At 42.2% G+C, this 26,164-nt stretch overlaps 1 protein-coding gene across 2 annotated transcripts in view; it reads left to right on the forward strand.

Moving 5' to 3' along the window:
* Positions 1-26,164, forward strand: part of LOC126281502 (protein farnesyltransferase/geranylgeranyltransferase type-1 subunit alpha) — a 72,120-nt gene that overhangs the window by 19,564 nt on the left and 26,392 nt on the right. For both annotated transcript variants that reach the window (XM_049980514.1, XM_049980515.1), the window contains exon 3: positions 19,816-19,911. In XM_049980514.1, coding sequence (XP_049836471.1) covers positions 19,816-19,911 — 96 coding nt within the window. The remainder of the gene's footprint in view (positions 1-19,815; positions 19,912-26,164) is intronic.

Here is a 26,164-nt window from a genome sequence, read left to right on the forward strand (position 1 = left end):
CTGTTGTTTGACGAGGCCTTTGAAGAAATAACATGCATGATTTTGTTTACTAGCCGTTTTACCAATACCTTTTTTTCTGTAAAGGGAATTCTGACTGGGTGGTATTTTGTAATATCTGTATTGCTCTCCTTTCCAGGATTTACTGCTGGTGCTGTTTTGATTTTCTTCCATTTCTTTGGAAAACAACAATGTTTTAAGCAAGTGTTGTTTATACTTTGGAAGAAGAAGACCATTTTGCTGTTGATCCCATTGTGACAAGGGCTTTAATTTGGATTCATTCCTTTCATTATTTCAAAAATTTCTTGCTCTGTAAGTTTTCTGTCATCAGGTGTTTCTATAGCTTTCTGTGTGTGTCATTGTAATTGTTTATGGTGTTCATTATCAGCTCTTTCTTCATTTCTTGTTGCAAAATAATCATTGATTTTGTCTTCTAAGTTATAGAGATTCCCTAATTTCTTGAAAGTGATCATCATCATAATTCTACATACAATTTTCCAGGTAATAGACCACAGACTGTGTTCCAAGAGTTATTTTTGGGCATTAGGTCACAACATTCCTTCCATGACTATAATTTCCAATTTAGTATAGGCTTGATTTACTCCTTTTCAGCAAACCATTGTCTTTTTGTGTGTGCCCTAAGCTCATCATCATTTTTTGACCATTGATAAAGTCACCTCATTGTATTTTTTCTCCTTTTCGTTAACCACCTGTCCACCATGGAAATGATTTGTTCTGCAAGTAGAATGTTTTAAAAGCCATACTGCAGGCTGTTCATGAAATTATTTTGTATGCTGCTACAATTTTTCCACTTCTGTTTCTCTTTCAACTAGTTGGCTCATCTTGTCATCTATTTTCCTTTATTCATTATGCTGCTCATGTGTAAATTCTAGCAAGCATGCTTGTCAAATATGTACCCATAAAATTCACCCAATTTCTGTTCTTTGGTGATGAATATGTTTGAAATGAAGGTGTCATGAGGTTAGCTAAGTATTTTCTTATAATGGAGCAAACAATTTTACGATTTGAACAGCTTTCTTCTTCACTAAATTCCCATTAATGTATTACAGATAACGTGTGAATGTTCCCTATCATGAGGTCAGTATTACTTTTGCCTCTGCTAATTTCAAAAGTGTTTTATCAGTGGCTTCATTCATAATGTCTAACCCCCCCCCCCCCCCCCCCCCCCCCCAGGGAGCCCACAGCTCTTTTGTGGCTATGTGTGTGGTTTGCACGGGGCTCTGAGCTATTGCAGCCTTTCCTCTCTCCCGGGCTGCATTCCCTTTCCCATATCCAATCCTTCCCATCCTAACTCCTCCCTCACCTGCCACAGTGTTTCCCTTTATGACAACCTGGGTAGTTCCTCGGTTCTGCTATTCCTGTTCAGTCTCGTATTTCCACTCTCCCTTTTTTTTGCCTTTACTGATCCCCCTTGGGGTTTGGCCTCCCTTTCTAAATTGTTTCCATTATGTGAGCCAGTTGGGGAAGAGCTCTCTCCCTAGCGTCTCTGGTGCAGGCTTCTCTCTTCCTAGCATCTCCGGTGTGGGTTCCTCTCTCCCTAACATCTCCGGTGCGGGTTCCTCTCTCCCTAGCATCTCCGGTGCGGGTTCCTCTCTCCCTAGCATCTCCGGTGCGGGTTCCTCTCTCCCTAGCATCTCCGGTGCGGGTTCCTCTCTCCCTAGCATCTCCGGTGCGGGTTCCTCTCTCCCTAGCATCTCCGGTGCGGGTTCCTCCCCCTCTAGAATCTCCTGTACAGGCTCCTCTCTCCCTGGCATCTCCAGTGTGGGTTCTTCTCTCCTCTTCCTTCCCCACGATAGCTTGCCCACCCCCCACCATCTTGGTATGTCACCATCATTTGTAGCCAGTCCTTGTAGTGGGGCTTTTATGTACCCGTTTGGCTGAACCCCCAGACAGCACAGGGATCACACTTCTGCTACCTGAGCTGTCACTGTCTCGTTTTTGCTTACGAGTGGTTGCTCATTGTTTTGGGGCATCAGAAACTCACCATTGATCGCTGTGCCTGGTGGCTCTTGCTGCAGCTGGGTGGTACCCATGTGGTGATGGGGTGAGCCCCTGATTATAGTGGGTGGTACCAGGGTGGGTGCTCTGCTCATGAAGAGTGCTAAGCACTGTACTTCTGGTTGCTCTTCTGTGGCCATCTCTTCAGACAGGAATGGTTCTCTCTCTGCTCCTATTTTTGCTTCCTCACCCTTTCCCTTCCCAGTCACCTCCTGGGAGGAGGGCCAGGCCCCGCGAAGTGTTGCCATATTTACGTGTGTAAATATGCCCTTGGTAGCTGCACCTCCATTGCATCTGGCTGAAAAGTGATTGTCTACAGTAGGCTATTTTAAATGATGCTGTCCAGATAAGGTTTTCAGTCCAAATACTTTAATTGTACATTGTTGTTGAATAATGTACGGTTGATGGCCAGATAAAGTCTCATTCACTATAATTTATGCACCAGTAAACAGCTAGCCACATACTACACTTCATAGATGTCATATATTGTTGTTCGAGTCTAGCAACCTAACACTGAAGTGACCCAAGTTTTCGTGTGGCAAGTAAATCAGTAACACAGTTACTAGTTACACTGGCCTTCCAAGAAGGTAATCATATTGTAACAAAAACAATGTGCACTGTAAGTATCATTTGCAAATGACAACAGTTTAGATATATCCTGTTGTCACAGTAAGCATTACTTCAGATTAATACAGTTCAGGAAACCAGTTAAGATTTCACTGTCAATCATTGAAAAACATTTACTGTGTAAACTCTGGAACATGGCATTTAGATGAAACTCTACACATTGTATGAGTTGTATTTGTGCTAACTTTTCTGCGGCACATTTTTAGACACAAAATGACTCGGATGGCTTCCAGCAGCCTCTCTTTTACAACATTATAATAATTAGCAATACAGTCACACATCATTGTTTGTTGTTGTTTTACAAATTACAGTTGAAGATTTACATTCCAGATTAACTTAATAGTGGTGAAAGGTTCTTCTAAATGTGAACTTTTAGATACAGCAGTAATTGCTATTTAATTATGCTGTCTAGTTTGCCAAAATATGGAATCCTATTTCAGTAACAATGTTTTGAGTACAAATGCCAATTACTCTGAAACTAAATGAGAACAAGTATTACTACCATTTTTCCAACATTAGCTGTATAAATGCTATAATTACCTGTAAATAGTTTGATCTGCTTTATATGTAAGTTAGTAGTTGGGTATATGTTTACATAGGAACAATAACAAAGTTTTATATTACTGATATCTTGCAATTATCACAATTTTTAGATAAACTAATTACACTAATGGCTTCTACACAACAGGGGAAAAGAATCCACCTGCTTTGTTACACACATTACTCAGTTTGTTCCATGACAGATGGGGAGACTTTTGCCACTACCAAACCACTCTGTTTTTGTAGAAAACATTAAAGATAAGTTTGGTGAAGTTGACTCACTTAGTAGTATATGACTTAGTTCCTTGTTGAATAAAACCTCTTCTGTCAGGCAATCAGCTTCCTAGGAACCCTCTCCGTGATGTCTCCAGGACAAGAAGCCAGTTCAACTCCCATGCCTTGTGGGCCTCAAGGCTGCTTGTTCTCTTTCAAATCCTGATATTATTGCAACTTGTTCTCTTCCTAATCACATCTTCTTTCGCCCTCTGAAGGGGAAGAAGAAGAAGAAATGTCATTCTCAGGATGAGACACCCCCCACCCGTGACATCCCAGAGGGCGTTGCCCCCTCCCTCTCAATCAGGTCTGATCCTATATTCATGGCTGTTCCTCTGTCATTACCGATGATGGACACGACTTGTCACAGTGACCAATTCTGGCTCATTTGTTGCCCATCCAGCCTCCTGTGCTACTATTCTCAAATGGAACTGTAAAGGTTATTATCTTCACTGTCCAGAATTGCAGTCTCTTCTCTCTCTTCACTCTGTAGCTTGTGTTGCATTGCAGGAATCTCGTTTTGTGGATACTCATTTGCCGACTCTTCATGGTTTCCAAGCCTTCTGTCAGAACCTGGTGAGCCCTTTGCAAGCCTCTGGTGGTGTCTGTATCTGGTCCACATGGACGTCATTAGTTCCTGGGTCCCTTTTCATACTGTACAGCAAGCAGGTCCATTCATATCCATTTAGACTATGTGGTAATGATATGCGATCTATATTTCCCTCCAGACTAGCCTCCTACACTTCCTGCTCTTTGTGTCCTCTTTTGACAGCTCCCTCCCTCCTACCTTCTTTTTGGGGATTTAATGCTGATAACACTGTGGGATGCTACTGTGACCACTGACTGGGGCAGGGTTGTTAAAGACCTGCTTGATCTCTGCCTCCTCAACACGGGAGCCCACACAGACTTGAGTGTTGCACATGACACTCTCAAGGCCATTGATCTTTCCATCTGTAGCTGTGGATTCCTCCCCTTCATCCAACTGAGAATTGATAATGATTTGTGTGATAGTGATCATTTTCTGATCGTCTTATCTTTACTTCAGCATCACACGCATGGATGTGTGCCTTAACTAATGCGAGTTGGGATACCTGTTTCTTGGCTGCTATCCCAACTGCTCCACTACATGATGACACTGATGTGTCTATAAGGAATTTGACCGACACCATCCTTTCACCAGCTATGTTGGTGATTTCTTCTTGCTTGGGTTCACCCTCACTGTCCCTTGGTGGCCCCTGAAATTGCTGCAGCTATTGAAAGACTGCCATTGTGCTCTCCAATGCTACAAGTGGCATCCATTCTCAAACCACCCCCTGACATTTAAATTGCTTTGTGCCCAGGCTCACTATCTTCTTTAAAGGCTAAAATGGATTTGTCAGGAATAATATGTCACTGCCACAATGCTGCATGCTCCCTCTTCATAGGTATGGGCAAAGGTCACATGCATTTTTGGCTGTCTCCTTCCTACAGGTATACCAGGAATTTCCCTGAATAGTGTTATCCTCACCAACCCAGACATTGTTGCTGGGCATTCTGCTCAGCATTTTGCCCGGGTCTCAGTGTCGATCCACTAACCACTCGCATCCTGTCTTCTCAAACACTGTCTGGAATGACTTCCTTTATCTTTAGTTTCCCTCCACCTGGAGCCTTGTAACACCCCATTTAGCAAGTAGGAATTCATCAGCATCATTCTTTCTGTACTGACACTGCCCCTGTGCCAGACTGGGTGCACACTGGACTCGCATTCGGGAGGACGACGGTTCAATCCCGTCTCCGGCCATCCTGATTTAGGTTTTCCGTGATTTCCCTAAATCGCTTCAGGCAAATTCTGGGATGGTTCCTTTGAAAGGGCACGGCCGATTTCCTTCCCCATCCTTCTCTCACCCGAGCTTGCGCTCCGTCTCTAATGACCTCGTTGTCGACGGGACGTTAAACACTAATCTCCTCCTCCAGACTGGGTGCACAACTGAATGCTTTAACAGTTATCAGTGGCCAGCCAATGTCATATACTTGTACTGTACTTTAACCATCTTCCCAGTGGTAAGGAAGTTCTGAAATTGATTAAGTTGCCCCTTCGGATGGACAGCTATCACATGATCAGTTTTACCAATGTCCTCAGCAAGTTACTTGAATGTATGATGAGTCGAAGGCAGTATTGCATCCTTGAGTCCAGGATGTTATGGCTTTGACCCAGGATGGTTTTTACCGAGGCTGTTCTACTGCAGGTAGTTTACTCCATCTGGAGTATGCTATTCAGATGGCTTTTACCCAGAGTCAATGCCTTGTTGCAGTTTCCTTCAATCTGCATAAATCTTATGATACTGCATATCGCCAACACATCCTTGCCACCTTAAATGAGTGAAGCCTCTCTGGGTAACTCCCTATTATTATGTGGACCTTTCTTTTGAGTTGTACATTTCAGGTTGGTGCCTCCCATCTTCAGAGGAATAGGGTTCTGAAGGGTTCTGTTTTGAGTAGCCCTCTCTTTTTTTTATTGTCTGTTAATGGTCAGGCGGCAACTGCAGAGCCTTCGATGTCCTCCTCTTTGTAAGCTGATGACATTTGCATTTATTTTTGCTTGTACGTGTTGAGCATTGCTGAAGGCAGACTGCAGGGCAATACACTAAGTGCAGTCTTGGGCTCTCACTCACGGCTTCCATTTTTCAGCTGATAAGACCTACATTATGGGGTTTCTATTATCATCATACAGTCCATCCCCATCCAGATCTGTACCTTGGTGGCCAGTCCCTCAATGTGATGGACAACCACCATTTTTTGGGACTGGTCTTTGATTCCAAGTTGACAAGTCTTCTGCATCTATGCAACTAAAGTGGACATGTTCTTCACAACTCGGTGCTCTTCAATGCCTCAGCAACACCAACTTGGGTGTGGTCCGCTCTACACTGATAAGGCTGAAGACAGCATTGGTCCAATCCTGTATAGATTACGGGAGTCTGGCATACAGCTCAGCACCACCCTCAGTGTTGCAGATGCTGGACCTGATACACAATTGAGGGGTATGACCGGCAACTGATGTCTTTTGCACTAGCCCCGTGATCAGCCTCCTAGCAGAGGCAGGGGTTCCACCATTGCAGGTTCTGTGCCAGTAACAGTTGATTGCTAATGTTTTATGCATCTGCTGCTCCCTGGAACTCCTGAACTACCGTTTGCTCTTTACAGATATGGAGATCCTGCAGGTCTGAGTTTACTATTGCTATACACATTCAGTCCCATTTTCCTGGACTCCAGCTTTCATCTCTACCACCTCTTCTCCGGAACCACTCACATGGTCCTCTGTGGTGCATCCGTTACCCACAGTTCTGTCTTGACCTATCACTGGATCTGAAAGACTCGACTCATCCTGAGAACCCCCCCAACTGTCAATTCTTCTTCGTTTTCAACACATTTCAGGGTTTAGAAATAGTCAATACTAATGGCTCAATGGTTGCTGGTCGTGCTGGTTTTGCTTACATTGGTGAGGGGTGCAATGAACTCTGCACCTTGCTGGATGGCTGCAGTATTTTCATTGTGGAGTTAGTAGCCATCTCTTGTACTCTTGAGCATATCTGTTCCTCGACCGGTGAGTCCTACCTCATATGTAGTCACTCTTTGAGCAGTTTACAAGTTCTTGACCAGTGTTACCATTGCAATCCCTAGATCCTGACTATCCAAGATTCCCTTTTTGCCCTCGAACGAAGTAAACACTTGGTGGTCTTTGTCTAGATCCAGGGTCACATTGAGGTCATTCCATGTCAAATCGGCCAGAAATTTTAGGAAATGACACCCATCATCATGCAAATCCTTGTAATTTTGGGCAGTGGAAATTTACGTAGATATATTGACATTTCCAATTGTATATGTTGCAGATCAATTACTTTTTCACTTATGATGAAAATGAGGAATTCAGGCTCTCACAGACGAGCTCCATTATAATTTAAAAATTCCTACAGTTTTTGCAATGGAAGCTTGAAATTTTTTAGTTAAAGAGGAAGGTTTATATTTTTATCGGAATGCTTCTTGTGCCGCTACATTATTGCATCATCCAGTTCCTTTGTTTTGAGTCATGTGTTCACAGAGTATGTAGTTCTGAGCTCTTTTACTGAGTTGTACCCAGAGTCAATTATTGGTTAAAAATTCTTTTAACTATTCATTCCAAAACAAAAGTAAGTCACGCAATGTTACAATAATAATGTGAAATAGTTTTGTAATGAAACAATGGGATATAATGATTTTTTCAATTATTTAAATACTTTTTAGGTTACACCAATCATCTTTTGAATTATTTGCAACAAATGTTGGTTTTATGACTGAAGCAGTACAGAAAGTACAAGTAGGCAGTGTATTATTGGACAGCATCTGCAAGATACACTCCTGGAAATTGAAATAAGAACACTGTGAATTCATTGTCCCAGGAAGGGGAAACTTTATTGACACATTCCTGGGGTCAGATACATCACATGATCACACTGACAGAACCACAGGCACATACACACAGGCAACAGAGCATGCACAATGTCGGCACTAGTACAGTGTATATCCACCTTTCGCAGCAATGCAGGCTGCTATTCTCACATGGAGACGATCGTAGAGATGTTGGATGTAGTCCTGTGGAACGGCTTGCCATGCCATTTCCACCTGGCGCCTCAGTTGGACCAGTGTTCGTGCTGGACGTGCAGACCGTGTGAGACGACGCTTCACCCAGTCCCAAACATGCTCAATGGGGGACAGATCCGGAGATCTTGCTGGCCAGGGTAGTTGACTTACACCTTCTAGAGCACGTTGGGTGGCACGGGATACATGCGGACGTGCATTGTCCTGTTGGAACAGCAAGTTCCCTTGCCGGTCTAGGAATGGTAGAACGATGGGTTCGATGACGATTTGGATGTCCGTGCACTATTCAGTGTCCCCTCGACGATCACCAGAGGTGTAAGGCCGTGTAGGAGATCGCTTCCCACACCATGATGCCGGGTGTTGGTCCTGTGTGCCTCGGTCGTATGCAGTCCTGATTGTGGCGCTCACCTGCACGGCGCCAAACACGCATACGACCATCATTGGCACCAAGGCAGAATCGACTCTCATCGCTGAAGATGACACGTCTCCATTCGTCCCTCCATTCACGTCTGTCGCGACACCACTGGAGACGGGCTGCACGATGTTGGGGCGTGAGCGGAAGACGGCCTAACGGTGTGCGGGACTGTAGCCCAGCTTCATGGAGACGGTTGCAAATGGTCCTCGCCGATACCCCAGGAGCAACAGTGTCCCTAATTTGCTGGGAAGTGGCGGTGCGGTCCCCTACGGCACTGCGTAGGATCCTACGGTCTTGGCGTGCATCCGTGCGTCGCTGCGGTCCGGTCCCAGGTCGACGGGCACGTGCACCTTCCGCCGACCACTGGCGACAACATCGATGTACTGTGGAGACCTCACGCCCCAAGTGTTGAGCAATTCGGCGGTACGTCCACCCGGCCTCCCGCATGCCCACTATACGCCCTCGCTCAAAGTCCGTCAACTGCACATACGGTTCACGTCCACACTGTCGCGGCATGCTACCAGTGGTTAAAGACTGCGATGCAGCTCCGTATGCCACGGCAAACTGGCTGACACTGACGGCGGCGGTGCACAAATGCTGCGCAGCTAGCGCCATTCGACGGCCAACACCGCGGTTCCTGGTGTGTCCGCTGTGCCGTGCGTGTGATCATTGCTTGTACAGCCCTCTCGCAGTGTCCGGAGCAAGTATGGTGGGTCTGACACACCGGTGTCAATGTGTTCTTTTTTCCATTTCCAGGAGTGTATATGTGATAATGGCCTGACTTGTGTCAATGAAGTGACCAGTGAAGAACAGAATTTTTATTATGGCAGAGCAACAGTCATTCATACTGTGTTTCATGTGTGTGTATTAAACACAAAGATAGGTACCTGCGCAGTTTCTCTCTGCATAAGAAAATTTGCTGTGATCCCTTCAATTGCCATAACAATCTGTTTCATATGGATTGCATGAAATTAGCTTAGAAAAGGCAAAGACCTTCAAAATGAGAGGCTTTAGCATTATCCCTGGGGAGAAAATGTGCCCAACCTGTATCAAACTTATTAATGAAAAACAAGCAAGTTGGCGACTCATCGCCAGACTATATAAATGACAGTAATGTGAAGGTGCAGACTAAAATCTGTGCTAAGTACTAGCTTAACTAGCCTATGAGTATCTCCTGCAAAGCTGCATTCAGTTGCTTGGCATAGTCGGTATGCAGCAGCCAAATGAAAATTGGAATCAGCAGCTGGGGCCCTGGAAACTATAATTTCACATACATATCAAGCTGATCCGGTTGCTGATGCAAGCACTATCCCTGACAGTCATTTAACAGAACTGGAATAAAAGGCAAAACATCATGATGAACTCATGGACAAAATCAAATAGAATATTGAATATACAAATAATCATGAAAAAATTATGTTACTTACTCGTGTTCTGCCACCTTGGTCTCGACAGAAAGTTAGTTCCAAATTTCAGGTTTCTGAATATTTGGTACGACAAGCAGGGGCTCTCTCAAATGGAGAAGGGTATTTTACCGATGGCTGAGCAAAAAAAGAGGAAAGATATTGCCACATGATGCAGTGCAGAAAGTAGACAGTTTTTGTTTGGATGACGAAAACACAAGAATAATGCCTGGGAAAAAAGACAAAGTGAGCACCAGCAAAAATACCTATGAACAAAAGCGTCTTGTTTTAAATAATTTAACTGAACAGCCTTCTCTCTACAAAAAAAGTATCCTGAAGACAAAGTAGGATTCTCAAAATTTGCCCCTCTTGGACCAAAACAGTGTTTACTAGCAGGATCATCAGGAACACATACCGTATGTGTGTGCATATACCACCAAAACGTTAAATTGCTTCTAAAACTCCATTTCTATTAAAGAACCATACCAACAATAATTTAAATAATGGCATGTGATATAAATAACCGAGCTTGTATGGTTCATCTGTGTGAAAAATGCCCCAACAGTTCATTGCTTCAAACCCACTTGGAAAATGAAATAGCAGACTATGATTCCAATGAGATGGTTCAATACAGTCAATGGGCATCACCTGATAGAATGACTTTAAGTGTTCAGATCACTTCTCTATCCAAATTCTGTTACGCACTAATTAAAAAATTGGAAAACATACTACACAGTCTTTTATTTCTCAATCACAATCTGATTATCTAAAAATGAAGAAGGAAACACTTGACATAGAATCAGTGTTAATTTTAATGGATTTCAGTGGAAACCTCAATTTTGTTGTTCAAGATGAAGTACAGGGGTACCATTGGAACAATGGCAGCTGTATTCCTCACATTGGCCATATGTATTACAAAAAGGACAAACAATTGTATGCAAAAAGTATTTGTTTTGTTTCTGACGATCTAGAACATGATGTTGCCTTTGCGTACCAGACTAAGAAGACTGTACTGAATTTTTTTAAGTGCGAATTTCCAGAAATTCGTCTTGTGTATGTTGAAGATTTCACTGATGCTTGTGCTGCACAATATAAAAATTGTAAGAATTTCAGAAATATCTGCTACCATGAACACAACTTCAACATAAAGTGCAGCTGGTCCTGTTTTGCTACCAGCCATGGCAAATCTCCCTGTGGTGGTATTGGTGACACTGTTAAAAAGACTTAGTCACAAAAACAAGTTTGCAAAGAGTTTATAAAGATCAAGTACCTACAGTGTCCCAGCTATTTGAATTGTATCATGAGAATCTGCAAGGCATTTCAGTTCTCTTTGTTTCAAAAGGTACAAGTCTGACGTTATCTTTCTCAGCACTTCACACATGCAAAGCCAATTCCTGGAACATGATATGTACATCACATTGTACCAATATCACCAACCAAGCAAAAAGGCTGAGCTGTGATACGGATTTTAGTATCTTGCATGATTTCTCAGATGCACTTCCGCCACTAATGCCAGAATGCACTGTGCAGCCCAGCTGCCATGTTGCATGTACATATGACTCATCTTTGTATTTGGGAATTGTTGAGATTGTGAATTGTGAAGCAGGAGATGTTACAGTAAGGTTCATGCATCCTCATGGACCATCCCTGTCCGTCTATTGGCCTGTTAATGATATTTGTGATGTTTCTTTCTCTCACATTCTGTGTGAAGTTGGTACCACCACAGCAACAGGCTGTACTTATTCTCTGAGCAAAGAGTCCTCAAAGTTGGTGGAAGAAAAGAGGTTCTCATCCAAAAAAAATATTATCTAAGCGTCAAAGTGTCTCATCACGTGTGTAGTTCCAAATCAACTTGAATGCAGATTACAGCACCAGCATTTTGTGCAGTGTTGACAATATTGGCTTGTGACAAAATGCTTAAATATTATAAACAAAATGCTATGTATTTTTACATTGAGTTAATTTGGTTATGGCAGAGGTAAGAAAGTATTCATATGTCATGTAATGTACAAGTTGCCCTATATTTTATAATGCGTAATTTTGTTTCATTTGTGTGATCAAGCTTTATTATTTGTTGATCACTTTCTAATTTTTTCAGCATTTTCCAGAGTAGGGGAGGGGGAGGGGCATTGCCCAAAACATTTTTTCTAATTTAACAATAAAATTAAATAAAATTAATTTGCAAAAAATTAATTGGACATTTCTAACATGTTTTCAGAAACTACATGTCCGAAAACAGCAGCCAATATTCAAATTTTTACAGTTGGCTTTGAAGTAATGCAGTGCATCAAACTTTCAGCAATTGCTACCAACAGAATGTATATACAGTAATAAAAATTGGCAGAAGTTCATGATATTAGACACAAAAGCAGTACACAAAATCTCAGTTCACAACTAGGTAATGGGTGTCATGGCCTAGATGACCTGACATGGAATGACCCATTGGGATCCCAGGGGATGAACTTGCTGACAGGCTGACTAAATTAGCTACCGCAACCTTCCTGTTAAGATCTCCATAAAAACTCCATCCAGATAGGTCTTGGAAGACCCAATGATACCAACCAGCCACCGTGTCATCCTCAGACCACAGGCGTCGCTGGATGCAGATATGGAGGGGTATGTGGTCAGCACAACCCTCTCCCGGCTGTTTGTCAGTTTACGAGACTGGAGTCGTTACTACTTCTCACTCCAGTAGCTCCTCAGTTTGCCTCACAAGGGCTGAGTGCACCCCACTTGCCAACAGCACTCGGCAGTCTGGATGGTCACCCATCCAAGTGCTAGCCCAGTCCGACAGCGCTTAACTTCGGTGATCTGGCGGGAACTAGTTCTATTAAGATTGGAAGTCTGGATTTGGACCTTGATCGGTATCGTACTATCGAGTTCTAAGAACTTGGAGTGCATACTCTGACTTCTGAACAAATGATAGGTGGTAAGGGAGACCATGAATTTGTGGAGGTCCTCCATGCGGACCCCTCGCAAGAACTCTGTTGTCCTTTGCCATCTCAGCATCGCTCATACTTGGCTGACTCATGGTCATCTCCTCCATTGCAAGAATCCACTCCACTGTTTTTGTGGTGCCCATTTGATGGTGGTCCACATTTTGCTGGACTTTACTAAAGTAGCTGCCTTGCAGCGGACTCTTTAATCATTCAGACTCGCTACCCCTGGTGTTAGTGGGCAATATGTCAGCAGCTGAATTGGTCTTGCGGTTTATTCATGGACGATGTTTACCATTTTCTCTAAGGGAGAGCTCCCCAGCCTTTTCAGCCAATTGAGGGGTGCACAGGACACGTTGTTGCCATCTCTGCCCTTAACAGACTCTGGACTTGGTGGTCTGCCCCAGCCCTTACCCTACCCACTCTTTTGCTCTTCTTCCCCCTTCTCGCTTGTTCTGTTTGACATGGTGTTTTTTCTCTATTTTCCTTTGCTTGTCTTGTCCCATTCTATCGACAGTCTTTTCGGAGTATTTGTGGATGGTGTGCCTCTGGTACATGGTGAGGGGTATGTCCCCATCGCATGTTCTGCCTTTGGGGCCTTCTGGCTGCTCTCTGGATGGGAACTTCACCTTCCTTTCTCCCCTTTTCTTCTTCCTTGTTCCTTTCTCTAGGCTTTGTTGACCTTTGGTAGACCTTGGAGTTTTCTTTCCTAGGGTTTTGTGCACTAGAGCCTTCGTTGGTGTAGAGTTTTGTTGATTTGTCTGTTCCAGGTAGGAGCAACTAATGATTTTGTAGTTTGCTCTCTTTAAGCATTAAACCAAGCAACCACAATACATAAATCTCTGATGCTCAAGTATCCTTCCATTTCTTTACCACTGTCATTGGTTACTGAGTCATGCTATATGCTTGACCTTGCCTGAATATCTGTAGCAGCACCTTTCTTAATAGATAAAATTTAATCAATGTTTCCTAAAGGAAATTGTAGGTCCCCTTCTATATCAGAATGCACGTTAACTCTCTAGAGTTGTAAGTATTTCACAGTTATTTCTACCACTACAGTATCCTCATCTAAATACTACTTCAATATTATTTTGTTTGTTCCTTTGTTGATGATAATTACTGTGATGAGTTTCCTTCTTACTTCTTTGTTATTTCAGAGGTTTTATTTTGTATGCAGTATGATACTTTGGCAAATACTAATATTAAAAAAATGTATAAATCACAAAGTATTCTATAATATGATTGGATTGATAAAATATCTACGAAGAAAGCGGTGGCAGAGAACACATGTATAAAATGTATATGTATGCAAGCTTTTGGAGCCAGTGACTCCTTCTTCTCACAGAAGGGTTGAAGGGGAAGGAAGGGGGGTGAAGGAAAAGAATTGGTGAAGTTTAGGAAAGGGGGTAGAGTTTGGAAAAGTCAGCCAGAACCCCGGGTAAGGAGAGACTTACTGGATGGGATGGGATGGGATGAGATGGAAAGACTGCTTGTTGTGGACTGCACCAGGTGAGATTTGAAAACCTGAGAGCTTAAAAGCAGAAGATAGGGTAATAATGCAAGACAGAGATTACTATTAAAACACCATGCATGAGTTAATAAGAATGAAAAACTAAGTGCATTGTACACGATGTGATCAAAAGTATCTGGACACCCCCAGAAACACATGTTTTCCATATTAGGTGCAGTTTGCTGCTACCTACTGCCAGGTACTCCATATCAGCATTAGTTATCATGAGAGAGCAGAATGGGGCGCTCCACAGACCTCTTGGGCTTGGAATGTGGCCAGGTGATGGGTGTCACTTGTGTCATATGTCTGTACGTGACATTTCCACACTCCTAAACATCACTAAGTCCACTGTTTCCAATGTGATAGTGAAGTGGAAATTTGAAGGGACCCTTACAGCACAAAAGCGTACAGGCCGACCACATCTGTTGACTGACAAAGACACTCAACAGTTGAAGAGGGTCGTAAAGTGTAATAGGCAGACATCTATCCAGACCATGACACAGGAATTCCAAACTGCATCACGTTCCACTGCAAGTACTATGAAAATTAGATGGTAGGTGAGAAAACCTGGATTTCTTGGTCGAGCAGCTGCTCATAAGCCACACATCATGCCAGTAAATTCCAAACGACGTCTCGCTTGGTGTAAGGAGCTAAACATTGGATGATTGGACAGAGGAAAAACATTGTGTGGAGCGACAAATCATGGAATACAATGTGGTGATCTGAAGGCAGGGTATGGGATGGTGACTGCCCAGTGAACGTCATCTGCCAGAGTGTGTAGTACCAACAGTAAAACTCGGAGGCTGTGGTGTTATGGTGTGGATGTTTTTCATGGAGGTGGCTTGCACCCCTTGTTGTTTTGCATGGCAGTATCACAACACAGACCTACATTGATGTTTTAAGCACCTTTGTGCTTCCCACTGTTGAAGAGCAATTCGGGGATGGCGATTGCATCTTTCAACACGATCGAGCATCTGTTCATAATGCACAATGGCCTCAGCAGTTTGGTCATGTAGGAACCTGGCCCCACACTAAACAAACAAACAAAAGGTAAATAAAAAATTACAATCACTTAATCTTGGGAAATGTACTTGCCCATATGAATCTACTACCGTACTTTACAGATTATAAGATGCTACGGGCTGTAAGATGCACCTTAATTTCCGAGCAATTTTTAAAAAAACAAAACTCACCATTTTCATTATTAGATTGCTAGACTAAAAATATTTCTTAGTTTTTAAAACTGAACTGACCTTTAAATTCCCTGGAAATCATCATCCGGACTTTCTTCTTCTTCTTCTTCTTCTTCTTCTTGCTCCTCTTCGTTGTCATTATTGTTCTCTTCATGTATAAGATGGTCTTCACTGCCATTGAGAGCATTTCTTATGTCAGACTTCTTGAAAGATTTAACAATAATGCCTTCTCTCACTTTAGACTATGATTTGGTTTATCCACTGACACACTTGTTTGATTGTTGGTCGTTTTAAAGCCACCTTTGGCGTGAATTCGTGTCGGATTTCATCCATCGTCCATTTGTTCCATCCCTCTCTCATATATACTCTATATGGTTTATTTATCAAGACATCGAGAGGTTGCAATTGTGGAGTAAGTCCTCATGAAATAACAGTGTCTCAGTTTCACTTTCACAGAATTTTTCCAATGACCAACAAACTGATCTAGCCCAAGAAAAGAAATCTTTTTCAATAAATCATCTTTCCTTCTCTCTCACACTCTGTTAATCCATAATTTCATACCAGCCTTGTCCACCCAGCCATTGTCACGTACATGAACATCACCACCTGGCAGTATTTCAGACGGTTTTGACATTGTTTTGCACTTGAAAATGATCATTGGATTAAATTTAGTACCATAAGCACATCTTGAAAGGACAACAGTGTAGTGCATTTTCTGATGTCCACCTGTTTTTATTGTTACAGTTTTAGCATCTTTCATGGCAACAGTTCTATTACTTGGCATATAAAATGTCAGAGGAGTTTTGTCCATATTCCCTACTTGGCTTATTTCCACACTGGTTTTCTTTTGATATTTAACAATAAAGTTATGGAAAGGTAATATTTACTCTTCATACTCTTGTGGCATTTTGTGAGATATTTTGGTTTTGGATCACTTGCTAAATGCATGATGCTTCATAAACCTGTAGCACCAACCAACTCCACTGCTAAAGTCTGTTAATTTCCACTGTAGCGCTAGCTTATGAACATGTATTTGAATCATTTTTACATTAATTCCAGTGACATTTTGATGGTCTTGAATCCATTTCAATTTGCCATCTTCTAGTTTTGGCCATTTTGTACTTAGTCTTCCCCATTGTTTTCAGATCTTCTTTTGCTAGCCCATCAATTGCTAACGGTTTTTTTTTCTGTCGGTGGAGGGCCGAAATGCTGCTCAGCTGCTCTGTTTCTATGTTCTTTTGCATATGCAATTTCTTTCAATTTATAGTCTGCATCGTATGAATACCTTTCAATTTTTCCCATTACGGAACTAGCTACTAACAGAAATATTGTACTTTTACCAATAACACAAATCACTTTCAGTTCACATTCTGTGGTGTAAACTGCAGTGATGCATCATAGGCTAGACAGTGTTCTGGGTTTGTGATGGTGGGGTGGGAGGGAGACAGCATTAGCAAGCTTGTGAATCCCTTCAACTCATGTTCATCGCATCGGTGCCGTTCTGCTGCCAGTCGAATCCAGTGTTGCCAAATAGAGGTATGATTCCGACGACATTGAATATGTGGCCATTTTTCAGATTGTTGGGAGTTTTAAGTCGAACATTGGACATTTTTATATTAATTTTGAGTATAAGATGCACCTGAATTTTGGAGGCACTTGTTCAAAGAAAAAAGGGCATCTTATAATCTTTAAAATACGGTATTAAACTGTATCTCACACAGAAATACTGATAAATATATTGAGTTTATGCTAAATATTTTGCAGTGCTTGTTTAACCATTGCTATTGTCATTGCTAACCATTGATAGGTTCAGCACAGATGTCAATTTAATTATACCCTCTGACTCGTATAATAATGATTATCCAATATCTAGATCACCTGGTATAGAGAGGCCTGAAGATGGTGTAATGGAACACAAAAATCGATTACAAGAAAAATAAGACCTGCAAATATAGCTTAAATATGTAATATCTACTACATAAAAAATTCCTAATTGTAGTCTAGACCACTGTCCATCATTACACTTGAGGTAGTACCCTGTGTTACAGTTGAATATGAAGGAGCGGAGTCCCTCAGTGTTTGTGTCTTTTAATTCTATAGAATGATTGGTAGCCTGTTGGCAGCTTCCAATTCTGAAGGGCTTGGATTTGGGTTTGTAGTTTTCATTTCATAGACCAGTTGCTTATTCAAAGTCAGGAGCCAAATTTACCTCAGGAGTTATCTGTGGAGTTCCTCCTAGCTTTTAAGGAGCTATACACTCTATCCCTACCAGATACGAGGGTGGTTTGAAAAGTTCTCGGAACAGAATAGAAAAAAGTACTTACATCATTGAAACCTTTTTTTGTTTCTCATTGTAATCTCCTTGTAGATTAATGCACTTGGTCCAATGATGATCCAGTGCCCTGATCCCATTTTGCAAATGAGTTTCCTCCAGGCCTGCAAAATAGTTGTCAACTCCAGCTATCAATCCTTCGTTTGAAGTGAATCTTCGTTCACCAATAAAAATTTTCAGTTTTGGGAAGAGATGGAAGTCTGACGGAGCTATAATAAGGCAGGTGTGGCAACAATTCATACCTTAGTTTGTGTAATTTTGCTATGGCCATGGCACATGTGTGCGTGGGCACATTGTCTTGATGGAAGATGAATTTCTTCCTTGCTAAACCTGGTCTTTTTTGTATATCTTTCTTTTTTTTGCAGTTTGTCCAGGGGTTAACATAATATTCCCCAGTAGTTGTTCGCCCAGTGGGGAGATAATCTACAAACAAAATCCCCTTCGCATCCCAGATCACTGATGCCATGACCTTTCCCGCTGAAGGAATTGTCTTTGCATTCTTTTGTGGCGGAGAATCGGCATGTTTCCATTGCTTTGACTATTGTTTTGTCTGTGGGGTATAGTAGTGCACCCAAGTTTCATCTGTGGTCACAAACCGGTGCAAAAAATATTGTTCGTTTCTCCTAAAACGGGCCAAATATTGTTGCAATATGTCCATTCTCGTGTGTTTTTGATCTAGCATCAAGTGTTGCGGAACCCATCCTGCAGATAATTTTTTCATTTCTAATTCTTCAGTTAAAATGTGATATACCCCTCAGATGACATCTGGCAAGTGTGAGCAGTTTCACACACTTTTAATCGGTGATCCTCCATAATCATTTTGTGCACTTTTGTACTGATTTCTGGAGTAGTGACACATCTTGGCTGACCACTGTGCGGGTCATCATCTAAGCTCTCCCGACCAAATTTAAATTAATTTGTCCACTCGGCAACAGTTGAATTTGAAGGAGTAGAGTCCCACAGTGTATTAAGGAAATCGGCATGAACGTCCTCTGCTTTCGTGCCTTTCCTTATGAAGTACTTAATCACTGATAGTATGTCAATTTTTTTTTCCATCTTCGCGAATCACTATGTGATAACAACAACAGAGCCATGTCATCGCCACAGCTCTCTTCCAAGAGCACTGACGTGACACGTGTTTACAGGCAACAGTCCAATGAACGTCACGTGAACAACTTGGTGCGCTAACACTGACCTCTTGTGGTAATTCCAAGAACTTTCCAAACCACTCTCATAGTAGAGTGAGAGTTTATTTGATGGTGGTACATATTCGCTATGTCAATGGTCACTGGGCTCTCTGGTATATGTTATATGGTCATACTATTATTCAAATTATTTACTTTTTTAATGGCTGAACAGACATTGTACATGCTTACACTTCATAATTTTTTGAATCTTTACATTAAGATCATACAGAAGATGATAACCAAATGCTTTGTACTATAGTAGTAACATCACACAGAAATTTTTTAGCTCATTAGTGAAACACCTTTGGGTTAGAGATCACTCATTGAAATGCTGAAGCATTGAGTTATCGATAGGCACTTGGTGGGCACCTGTTGATGGCTCAACACATCTGCCTTTTTGGTGAGTGATCTCCCATAATCCAAAAATATTTATGCTGTATCAGAAGGAACCTGTAATGTTTTTTACTGAAACAGTTTCTCTTAATTAAAGGACATTTGCGTTTCGGTCTAAAATTTTTGAGTGTCATCATTCCGATTTTGAAAAGTGTGTTAACTGTGAATGTACTAAAAGCTTTTGGTTTATGGTAACATGTTTTTAACTATAATAAGATTTATCACTACAGCATTCAGTGAATATAAATTTAATTTATGGTTTTCTGACTTAGAAGTGTAGTTATCTCATGGGTTACAGAAATATAGCTGTGGTTTCTTAAGTGCTTTGTTATGAAACAAGTTATTTGATTTATAAATATTGGAATATTTTGTGTTTCAGGAGAGAGCTGTTGAAACATCTAGGCAAAGATTTAACAGAAGAACTAGAATACGTTAAGGCGATGATTGAAGAAAATACAAAAAATTATCAAGTGTGGTAAGTTCATGACTGCAGTTAAGGGGGTGCTAGGAATCTGACTCAGATATTAATTTGCTTTGACTATAATTGTGTGTTCTTATTTGGTAATGGCATTTTGTGCTGACGGTGAGCTCAAGGTAATGTCCATCTTTAACCAACTAGAAATCTCAGTTATAATTGCAACTTTTTAAATTTATCTTCTGGTTATATTTATAATATATTAATTGTACTGTCTCATTACATGCCATTTTCGACATCTGTTATTAGAACTCCGTGTTATAAACTGATATTTACAGTATTTTGTTCCATTTTAATGGTTGATTCCTTATGCCAGTTGACTAGTTGGATAATAAAACTGTTTGGGGTTCAGTCCATGGCCACTACAATAATTCTTTTCAATATTTAAATGGCAATCATCTTGTGCATAAATTCCTCTATTTTGAAATGGAAATGTTCAACCCAACTTTGTGGATGAGGTATTGCTTCAGAGGGCTCCAAGGGATTTAATTAACGTACGGTATGTGTCCTCAGTTGATAAAATTATAGTTTTTATTCATTTATTTATTTTTCAATTATCTAGTGATGATGTAATCATTGATTTATTGCGCTCTGATGTCAGTGTCTGGATTTTGTGCTCATCTAACTACATGCATTTTTAAAATTATGCATGTAAGCTTGTTCTCCTGTTACTTAGCTTGCCATTGCTGACTATTTATAAATGAGAGACACATTTTAGAGTATTTAGTACTATCGGTGTAGTTACTCAGTGTTGTGTAACTTTTGTGTAAAAACACGACACTTGTGAAATGAGATTAACCTATATACTCGGAAAGGGCAGTCTATGGAATTCATGACTGAAAAGGGGTACCAAATTAAAGAATTGGCTATTGTAGCAGAAGAAGAAGACATATGACAAAGGAAGTTCTGGCAAAATGTAAATAATTTGGGAGTAAAGGTGACCAGTCACCAAATAGAGGCACTGAATTAATGAGCCAGTGTGCCCCCCCCCCTTTCCACACACACACACACACACACACACACACACACACACACACACACACAAAGCGCGCGCGCCCACACACACACACACACACACACAAAACTGTGACCTGTGACTCTACGTGCCAGCTAGGTAACATAATGTTAGGAAGAGGAGTTGGGGATGCCAGAGCCATGGTGTGTAGGGCGTGATGAAGGTGACGTGGTGGTGTGGACTGGGTAGTAGTGACAAGACGGGGAGGGGAAACTGTTGGGTAGAGGACAGTGGGGGCAGTGGGTCTCATCAGTTTCCCCTTCCTCTGTTCTGTCAGCCCCTACCAGTCCACATATCAGTGTCATCTTCATTATACACTGCACCTCACTGGCTCTGGTGCCCATATGTGCCGTATGCATAGCTCATGCATGAGTTTTTGTGTTGTCCTTGCCTCTGTGGAGTCTTGCCCTGCCATATGGCTTGTGAGGCAACTGCTGCCAGGGCACACATCCAGGCCTGAGGGTGTTTCCTGGAGTGATGATGGTGACGATGATGGTGATGGCGGGTCTAGATCCAAGGGGTCATTGAGCGGGGATGGCGGGAGCAAGAGCGCATTGTTCACCTGCTCTTCCTGGGATGCCCTGGTGGCACCTACAGATGGCTGCGAAGGCCGCAAGGTCCTGTGCGGCCGTGAACCTGGGCGAAGAAAAGCAGCAAAATCATGGGGCAAATGCCATGCTTGAATTTGGTTCTGGTGGTGGTGCTGCAAGCCATTGGCCCCTGCAATCAAGTACATAAAAGAGTCAATGCATTCCTGGATCACACCTCTTTCTCAGTGTCCATGGTTGCCACAAACCCTGAAAATAATGAGATCGTGTGGGGCAAAGCGATACTTGTAGACCATTGGCGACACCTGATGGTGCGGTGGGTGTAGCAAGTGTAGCAGTGTCCGATGGCAGTTGCTGTGCAGAAGTTCTGCTGGTGATGGTTTGTCTCATGGGTGGGAGTGATAGGAGACGAGGAGGAGTTGCAGCGCCTGTTCCCTTGTGTGGGTGGTGCAAAGCTTGGCTGTCTGTTGCTTGAAAGTGTGTACCAAGTGTTCTGCTTCGCATTTGGACTGCAGGTGAAACGGAACCCTTGTTAGATGACAAATGCCATTTTGTTCACAATCACATGAAGTGAACTGTGGTCCATTGTCCGACACAAGTACTTCTGGCAAACATTCTATTCAAAATGCGGACAGCACTTGAATGGTACTACATGATGTGGTAGAAGCCATAGGCACAGAAAATGGAAACTTGCTAAAAGATTCTACCGCTGTGAGCCAATGAGTGTTCCAAAATGGTCCTGCAAAGTGAACGTGCACTCGTTGCCATGGTGATTAAGTATTAGGCCAAGCTGCAAATATCTATGGTGGAGCTAATAGGGTTTTTGCACATGTGCGAATTTGTGACGTCATCTGTTCAATGTGGGAATCCACGCCCTGCCAAGTACAGTGCCATTGCGATAACTGTTTAGTGCGAACAATTCCCCAATGTCCTTTGTGGAGCAGTTGCAATTCGTCCTTTTGTTACACTTTGGGAATAAGTACACGTGATTGTCCACTGTCAGTTTCAACTAGAGTCAGACCCTATTAAAGAGAATGGTTATGCTGACTTGCAAAATATCAGTGCTCCACTGAGTTCTGGATGCTGATTTGGCAGCAAGGTGCAGCAGATGCATGAAAATCAGAGTCTAGGCCAATCAGAAGGCAAGATACGGCATCTGCATTGCTTTGCTTTGCTTTGCTTTGCTGTAGGTCTGTACACAATTTCATACTGATGTTGTGAAAGCAACAAATCCCTTCATTACAATTTTTGGGCAGTGCGTGTAAGAACTGGCTTTGACGGATGAAACAAGGACTGTAAAGGCTTGTGAGTGGCCACAAAATACAACTTGCAACCATATAAATAGTGATGGAATTTTGTCACACCATACACAGCGAGAGCTGCTTTTTCAGTTTGAGAATAATTATACTGAGTATGACTTAACAACTTTGAGGCAAAAGCAATAGGTCTGTCTTGTGCACCAATTTTGTGCAAAAGCACAGCACTGATTCTGTAGGAAGAGGCGTCGACTTGGAAAACTACTGGCTGGGCAGTGTCAAAATGCACTAAACATCTGTCACTAAACAAGACATTTTTGAGTTTCTGAAAGATGTCTTGACAGTCTTTAGTCCGCACAAAGATAACTTTTGTCCAATGCAAGCGATGCAATGGAGTCGCAATCTGAGCGGCATTCAGAATGAACCGAATGTAGCATGTCATCTTGCCTATTACTGACTGCAGTTCAGACACATTGTGAGGAACAGGCAGGTCACGGATTGCAAGCAGATGAGATTGGAATGGGTTCACACCCTGACTGTTTACCACATGATCTAAATATTATAGCAGTTTCAAAAAGTCACACTTTTTGAGATGACACTTGAGTCCTGCTTCTGACAACATTTGAAAAAAGAGTACACAAATTAGCAAAGTGTTCCTCTGGTGTATGACCCGAGATGACAGTATCGTCAAGGTAGTTTGAACAAAATGGCACATCGGCAGTCAGCTGTTCCAAGAAACATTGATAAATGGTGGGTTCGGAAACACTGCCAGAGGGCAAACGCAAATGCTTGAACAGTCCTAAGTGTGTGTTTACAACGAAAACCTTCTGTTACTCTTCATCCAATGGAACTTGCAGGTAGGCATCATGCAAATCTGTCTTAGAAAAGTAATTTCCTACGCCAAGCCTTTCCACAAGTTCCTCAGGGTGAGGTAACGGATGCCTTTCGCGGGCAAGTGCTCTAACATCTGAGCTACCAAAGCACTTGCCCGCAAAAGGCAAAGGTCCCCATTATCTTGCAATTCTTTCAATTCAGTGGCTACTTTTGCTCCTAAAGCAATTGGAATGCAGCAGTCTTGGAAAAACTTAGGCTGTGCATTGTCCTTCAGTGTAACATGCATTACAAAGTTATTAGTTTTTCTCATTATGTCTGGAAATAGCTCAGGAAATTCTTTAAGCAAGCTAGCTACATTGGCTTTCGGATCACAAGCTGATAGGGAAAGTTTGTTGTCTTGGATACTAAGGCCAAACAAAAAAAGACATCTAAACCACAAATGTTCTCACTGCCTCTTGACTTCAACATAGTAAAATTCACTGTCCTAGTGTGAGATTTGTAAGTGCAAGCAAAATACACTGTCCAAGCACTGGAATTTCTTGTCTTTTGTAAGCAGTGAGGTGCTTGCTGGATTTAGAAAGGCATGGTGAGCCTAACTGTTCGTACGTGTCATGATTTAGCAAAGTTATTGAGGCACCTGTGTGTAACTGAAAGTCACACGATGGCCAGCAATGCGTAATGAGACAAAAAGTTTGTTAGAACACCATTGCCCAGCACTAGGGTGAGTAGGAGGCACAACCTTAATCTTACTTTTATCAGACCCTGTTGTAGGTTTTGAAAATGCAGTATTCACTGCAGGTGCATGGGTCTGTTTTTTTTCTGGGAGCGGGCAAAATTGGCGTTTATGTGCTGTTGCAAACAAACTGCTTGGACATGGCCTTTTTTTCCACATGTGTGACATGTTGTGTTACGTGATGGGCAGTCCCGTCTTTTATGGTGAGCAAAACATCTAGGGCAACATTTCATTAAGTTCACAGGTCTGTTTACATGTCTATGTGGCTGTCTGTGTGGCTGTGTATGCTCTCGTTGTTATGGCTACTTGCTGCGGTCGCGAGCAATGGACAACTTGACCCGACAAATCAGGGCCTGGTCAAACTTATTGGCTGCTATGGCATCTGAATCGTATTGCTCTAAGATTTGCAATACTTGGGGAAATGATGGATCAGAGTACTTTAGGATTTCTTCTCATATTCTAGTTTCTGGGACACTGACTGTTATTGCATCCCTAACCATTTAATCACTGTAAAAGTTGCCACAACTACACTTAAATTTACATTCCTAGTCATCTCCGTTAATTCTGTGTACTACTGACGATACGTCTGTTCAGCTTTTTCTCAAGTGAAAAAACTGATATCTGGCTGCAGCTACTTGAACTTGCTGGTCATAGTATTGGGTTAATGCAGCGATTACTGGGTCATAACTGAGTTCATTGGGAGATGCTGTTGGAAATAGTTTTTGTATTAACCTGAACATTGGGGTCCCCACAATCAAAAGATAGTATTATAGCTTTAAAGTACCTTCAGCACTACGAACTTGACAATGTGTTTGGAACTGTGACAGGTATTCAAGCCATTCGTCTTCTTTGTCACTAAATTGTTGGAACATTGGTATACTGGTCGGCAGCCCTTATTGGCCTGATTTGTTGCCTGTTGTGCGGCCGAGGCCACTTGTGCAGCCAGAAGTTGTTGTACTGTTGTCAGCAAGGCAGCAGCCTGTTGATTCTGAAACTGAAAAGCTGGTGTTAGATCTGTCACATTGGCCGTATGCTGCTGAGGCATGGGGGGCACAGGTGGAGGGGGTGGGGTAGCAATGGTTCACACAATTACTTTATAGCAAAATAGCAAGCAAAGCCTCTGAAAAAAAGAAATTAGATTAGTTCTGCGGCTCCCCTCCTGGAATGCATTCAAGAACGCAACAACAAATTAACAAAATGAGCGCCCCTGAAAGCTAAAACACAAGAGAAGCAAACAAAAACTTTGGCTAAGTTGATGAACTTTGATCTACACTGACTTTTCCTTGTCACCGCTTTTGTGTCATTATTACCACTGTAGAGTTTTGTACCAGGTGTAGCAAGGGAGAGGATGTTTGGTGGCCGGTATCCCCTTTCTACAACACAACAGCACACATGTGTTAACAGGGTCCTTTATTCATAAGAACAAGAAACTACTTATCTTTAAACAGTTTGTTGTAGTACAAGTTGTTCTTCAATAGTTCACATTAGCCTCACTGCTGGTAAAGTACAAGTCCAGCTATAAACATTACACTCTCATAGCCGGTGACATGAACTGTCAGATACCAACTAGAATAATAACTGAGCTAGTAATTGAACTGACTGTGACTGACTGGGCCCTGAGGTCCGCAGCATCTATCTAAATACTGGCGGTCGAGAGGGTATTGGCAGCACGTTGCTTGCAAGTCTGTCTTTGGCCCCTCTCCTGATAGACGTACTTGATTCTGCACCTATTATCAGTCTTCTGGCAATATCTTTGCTGACTGGTGTGCTGCCAGCACACATGCCATCCCTCTCCCTCCCACAGTCTTAGCGAGCAAACCTGCCGTGTCCCTCTGAGACACTATCTACTGAGCCCCAACACCTCTTC

The sequence above is a fragment of the Schistocerca gregaria genome, chromosome 7 (assembly GCF_023897955.1).
Source record: "Schistocerca gregaria isolate iqSchGreg1 chromosome 7, iqSchGreg1.2, whole genome shotgun sequence".
Classification (NCBI taxonomy): Eukaryota; Metazoa; Arthropoda; class Insecta; order Orthoptera; family Acrididae; genus Schistocerca; species Schistocerca gregaria.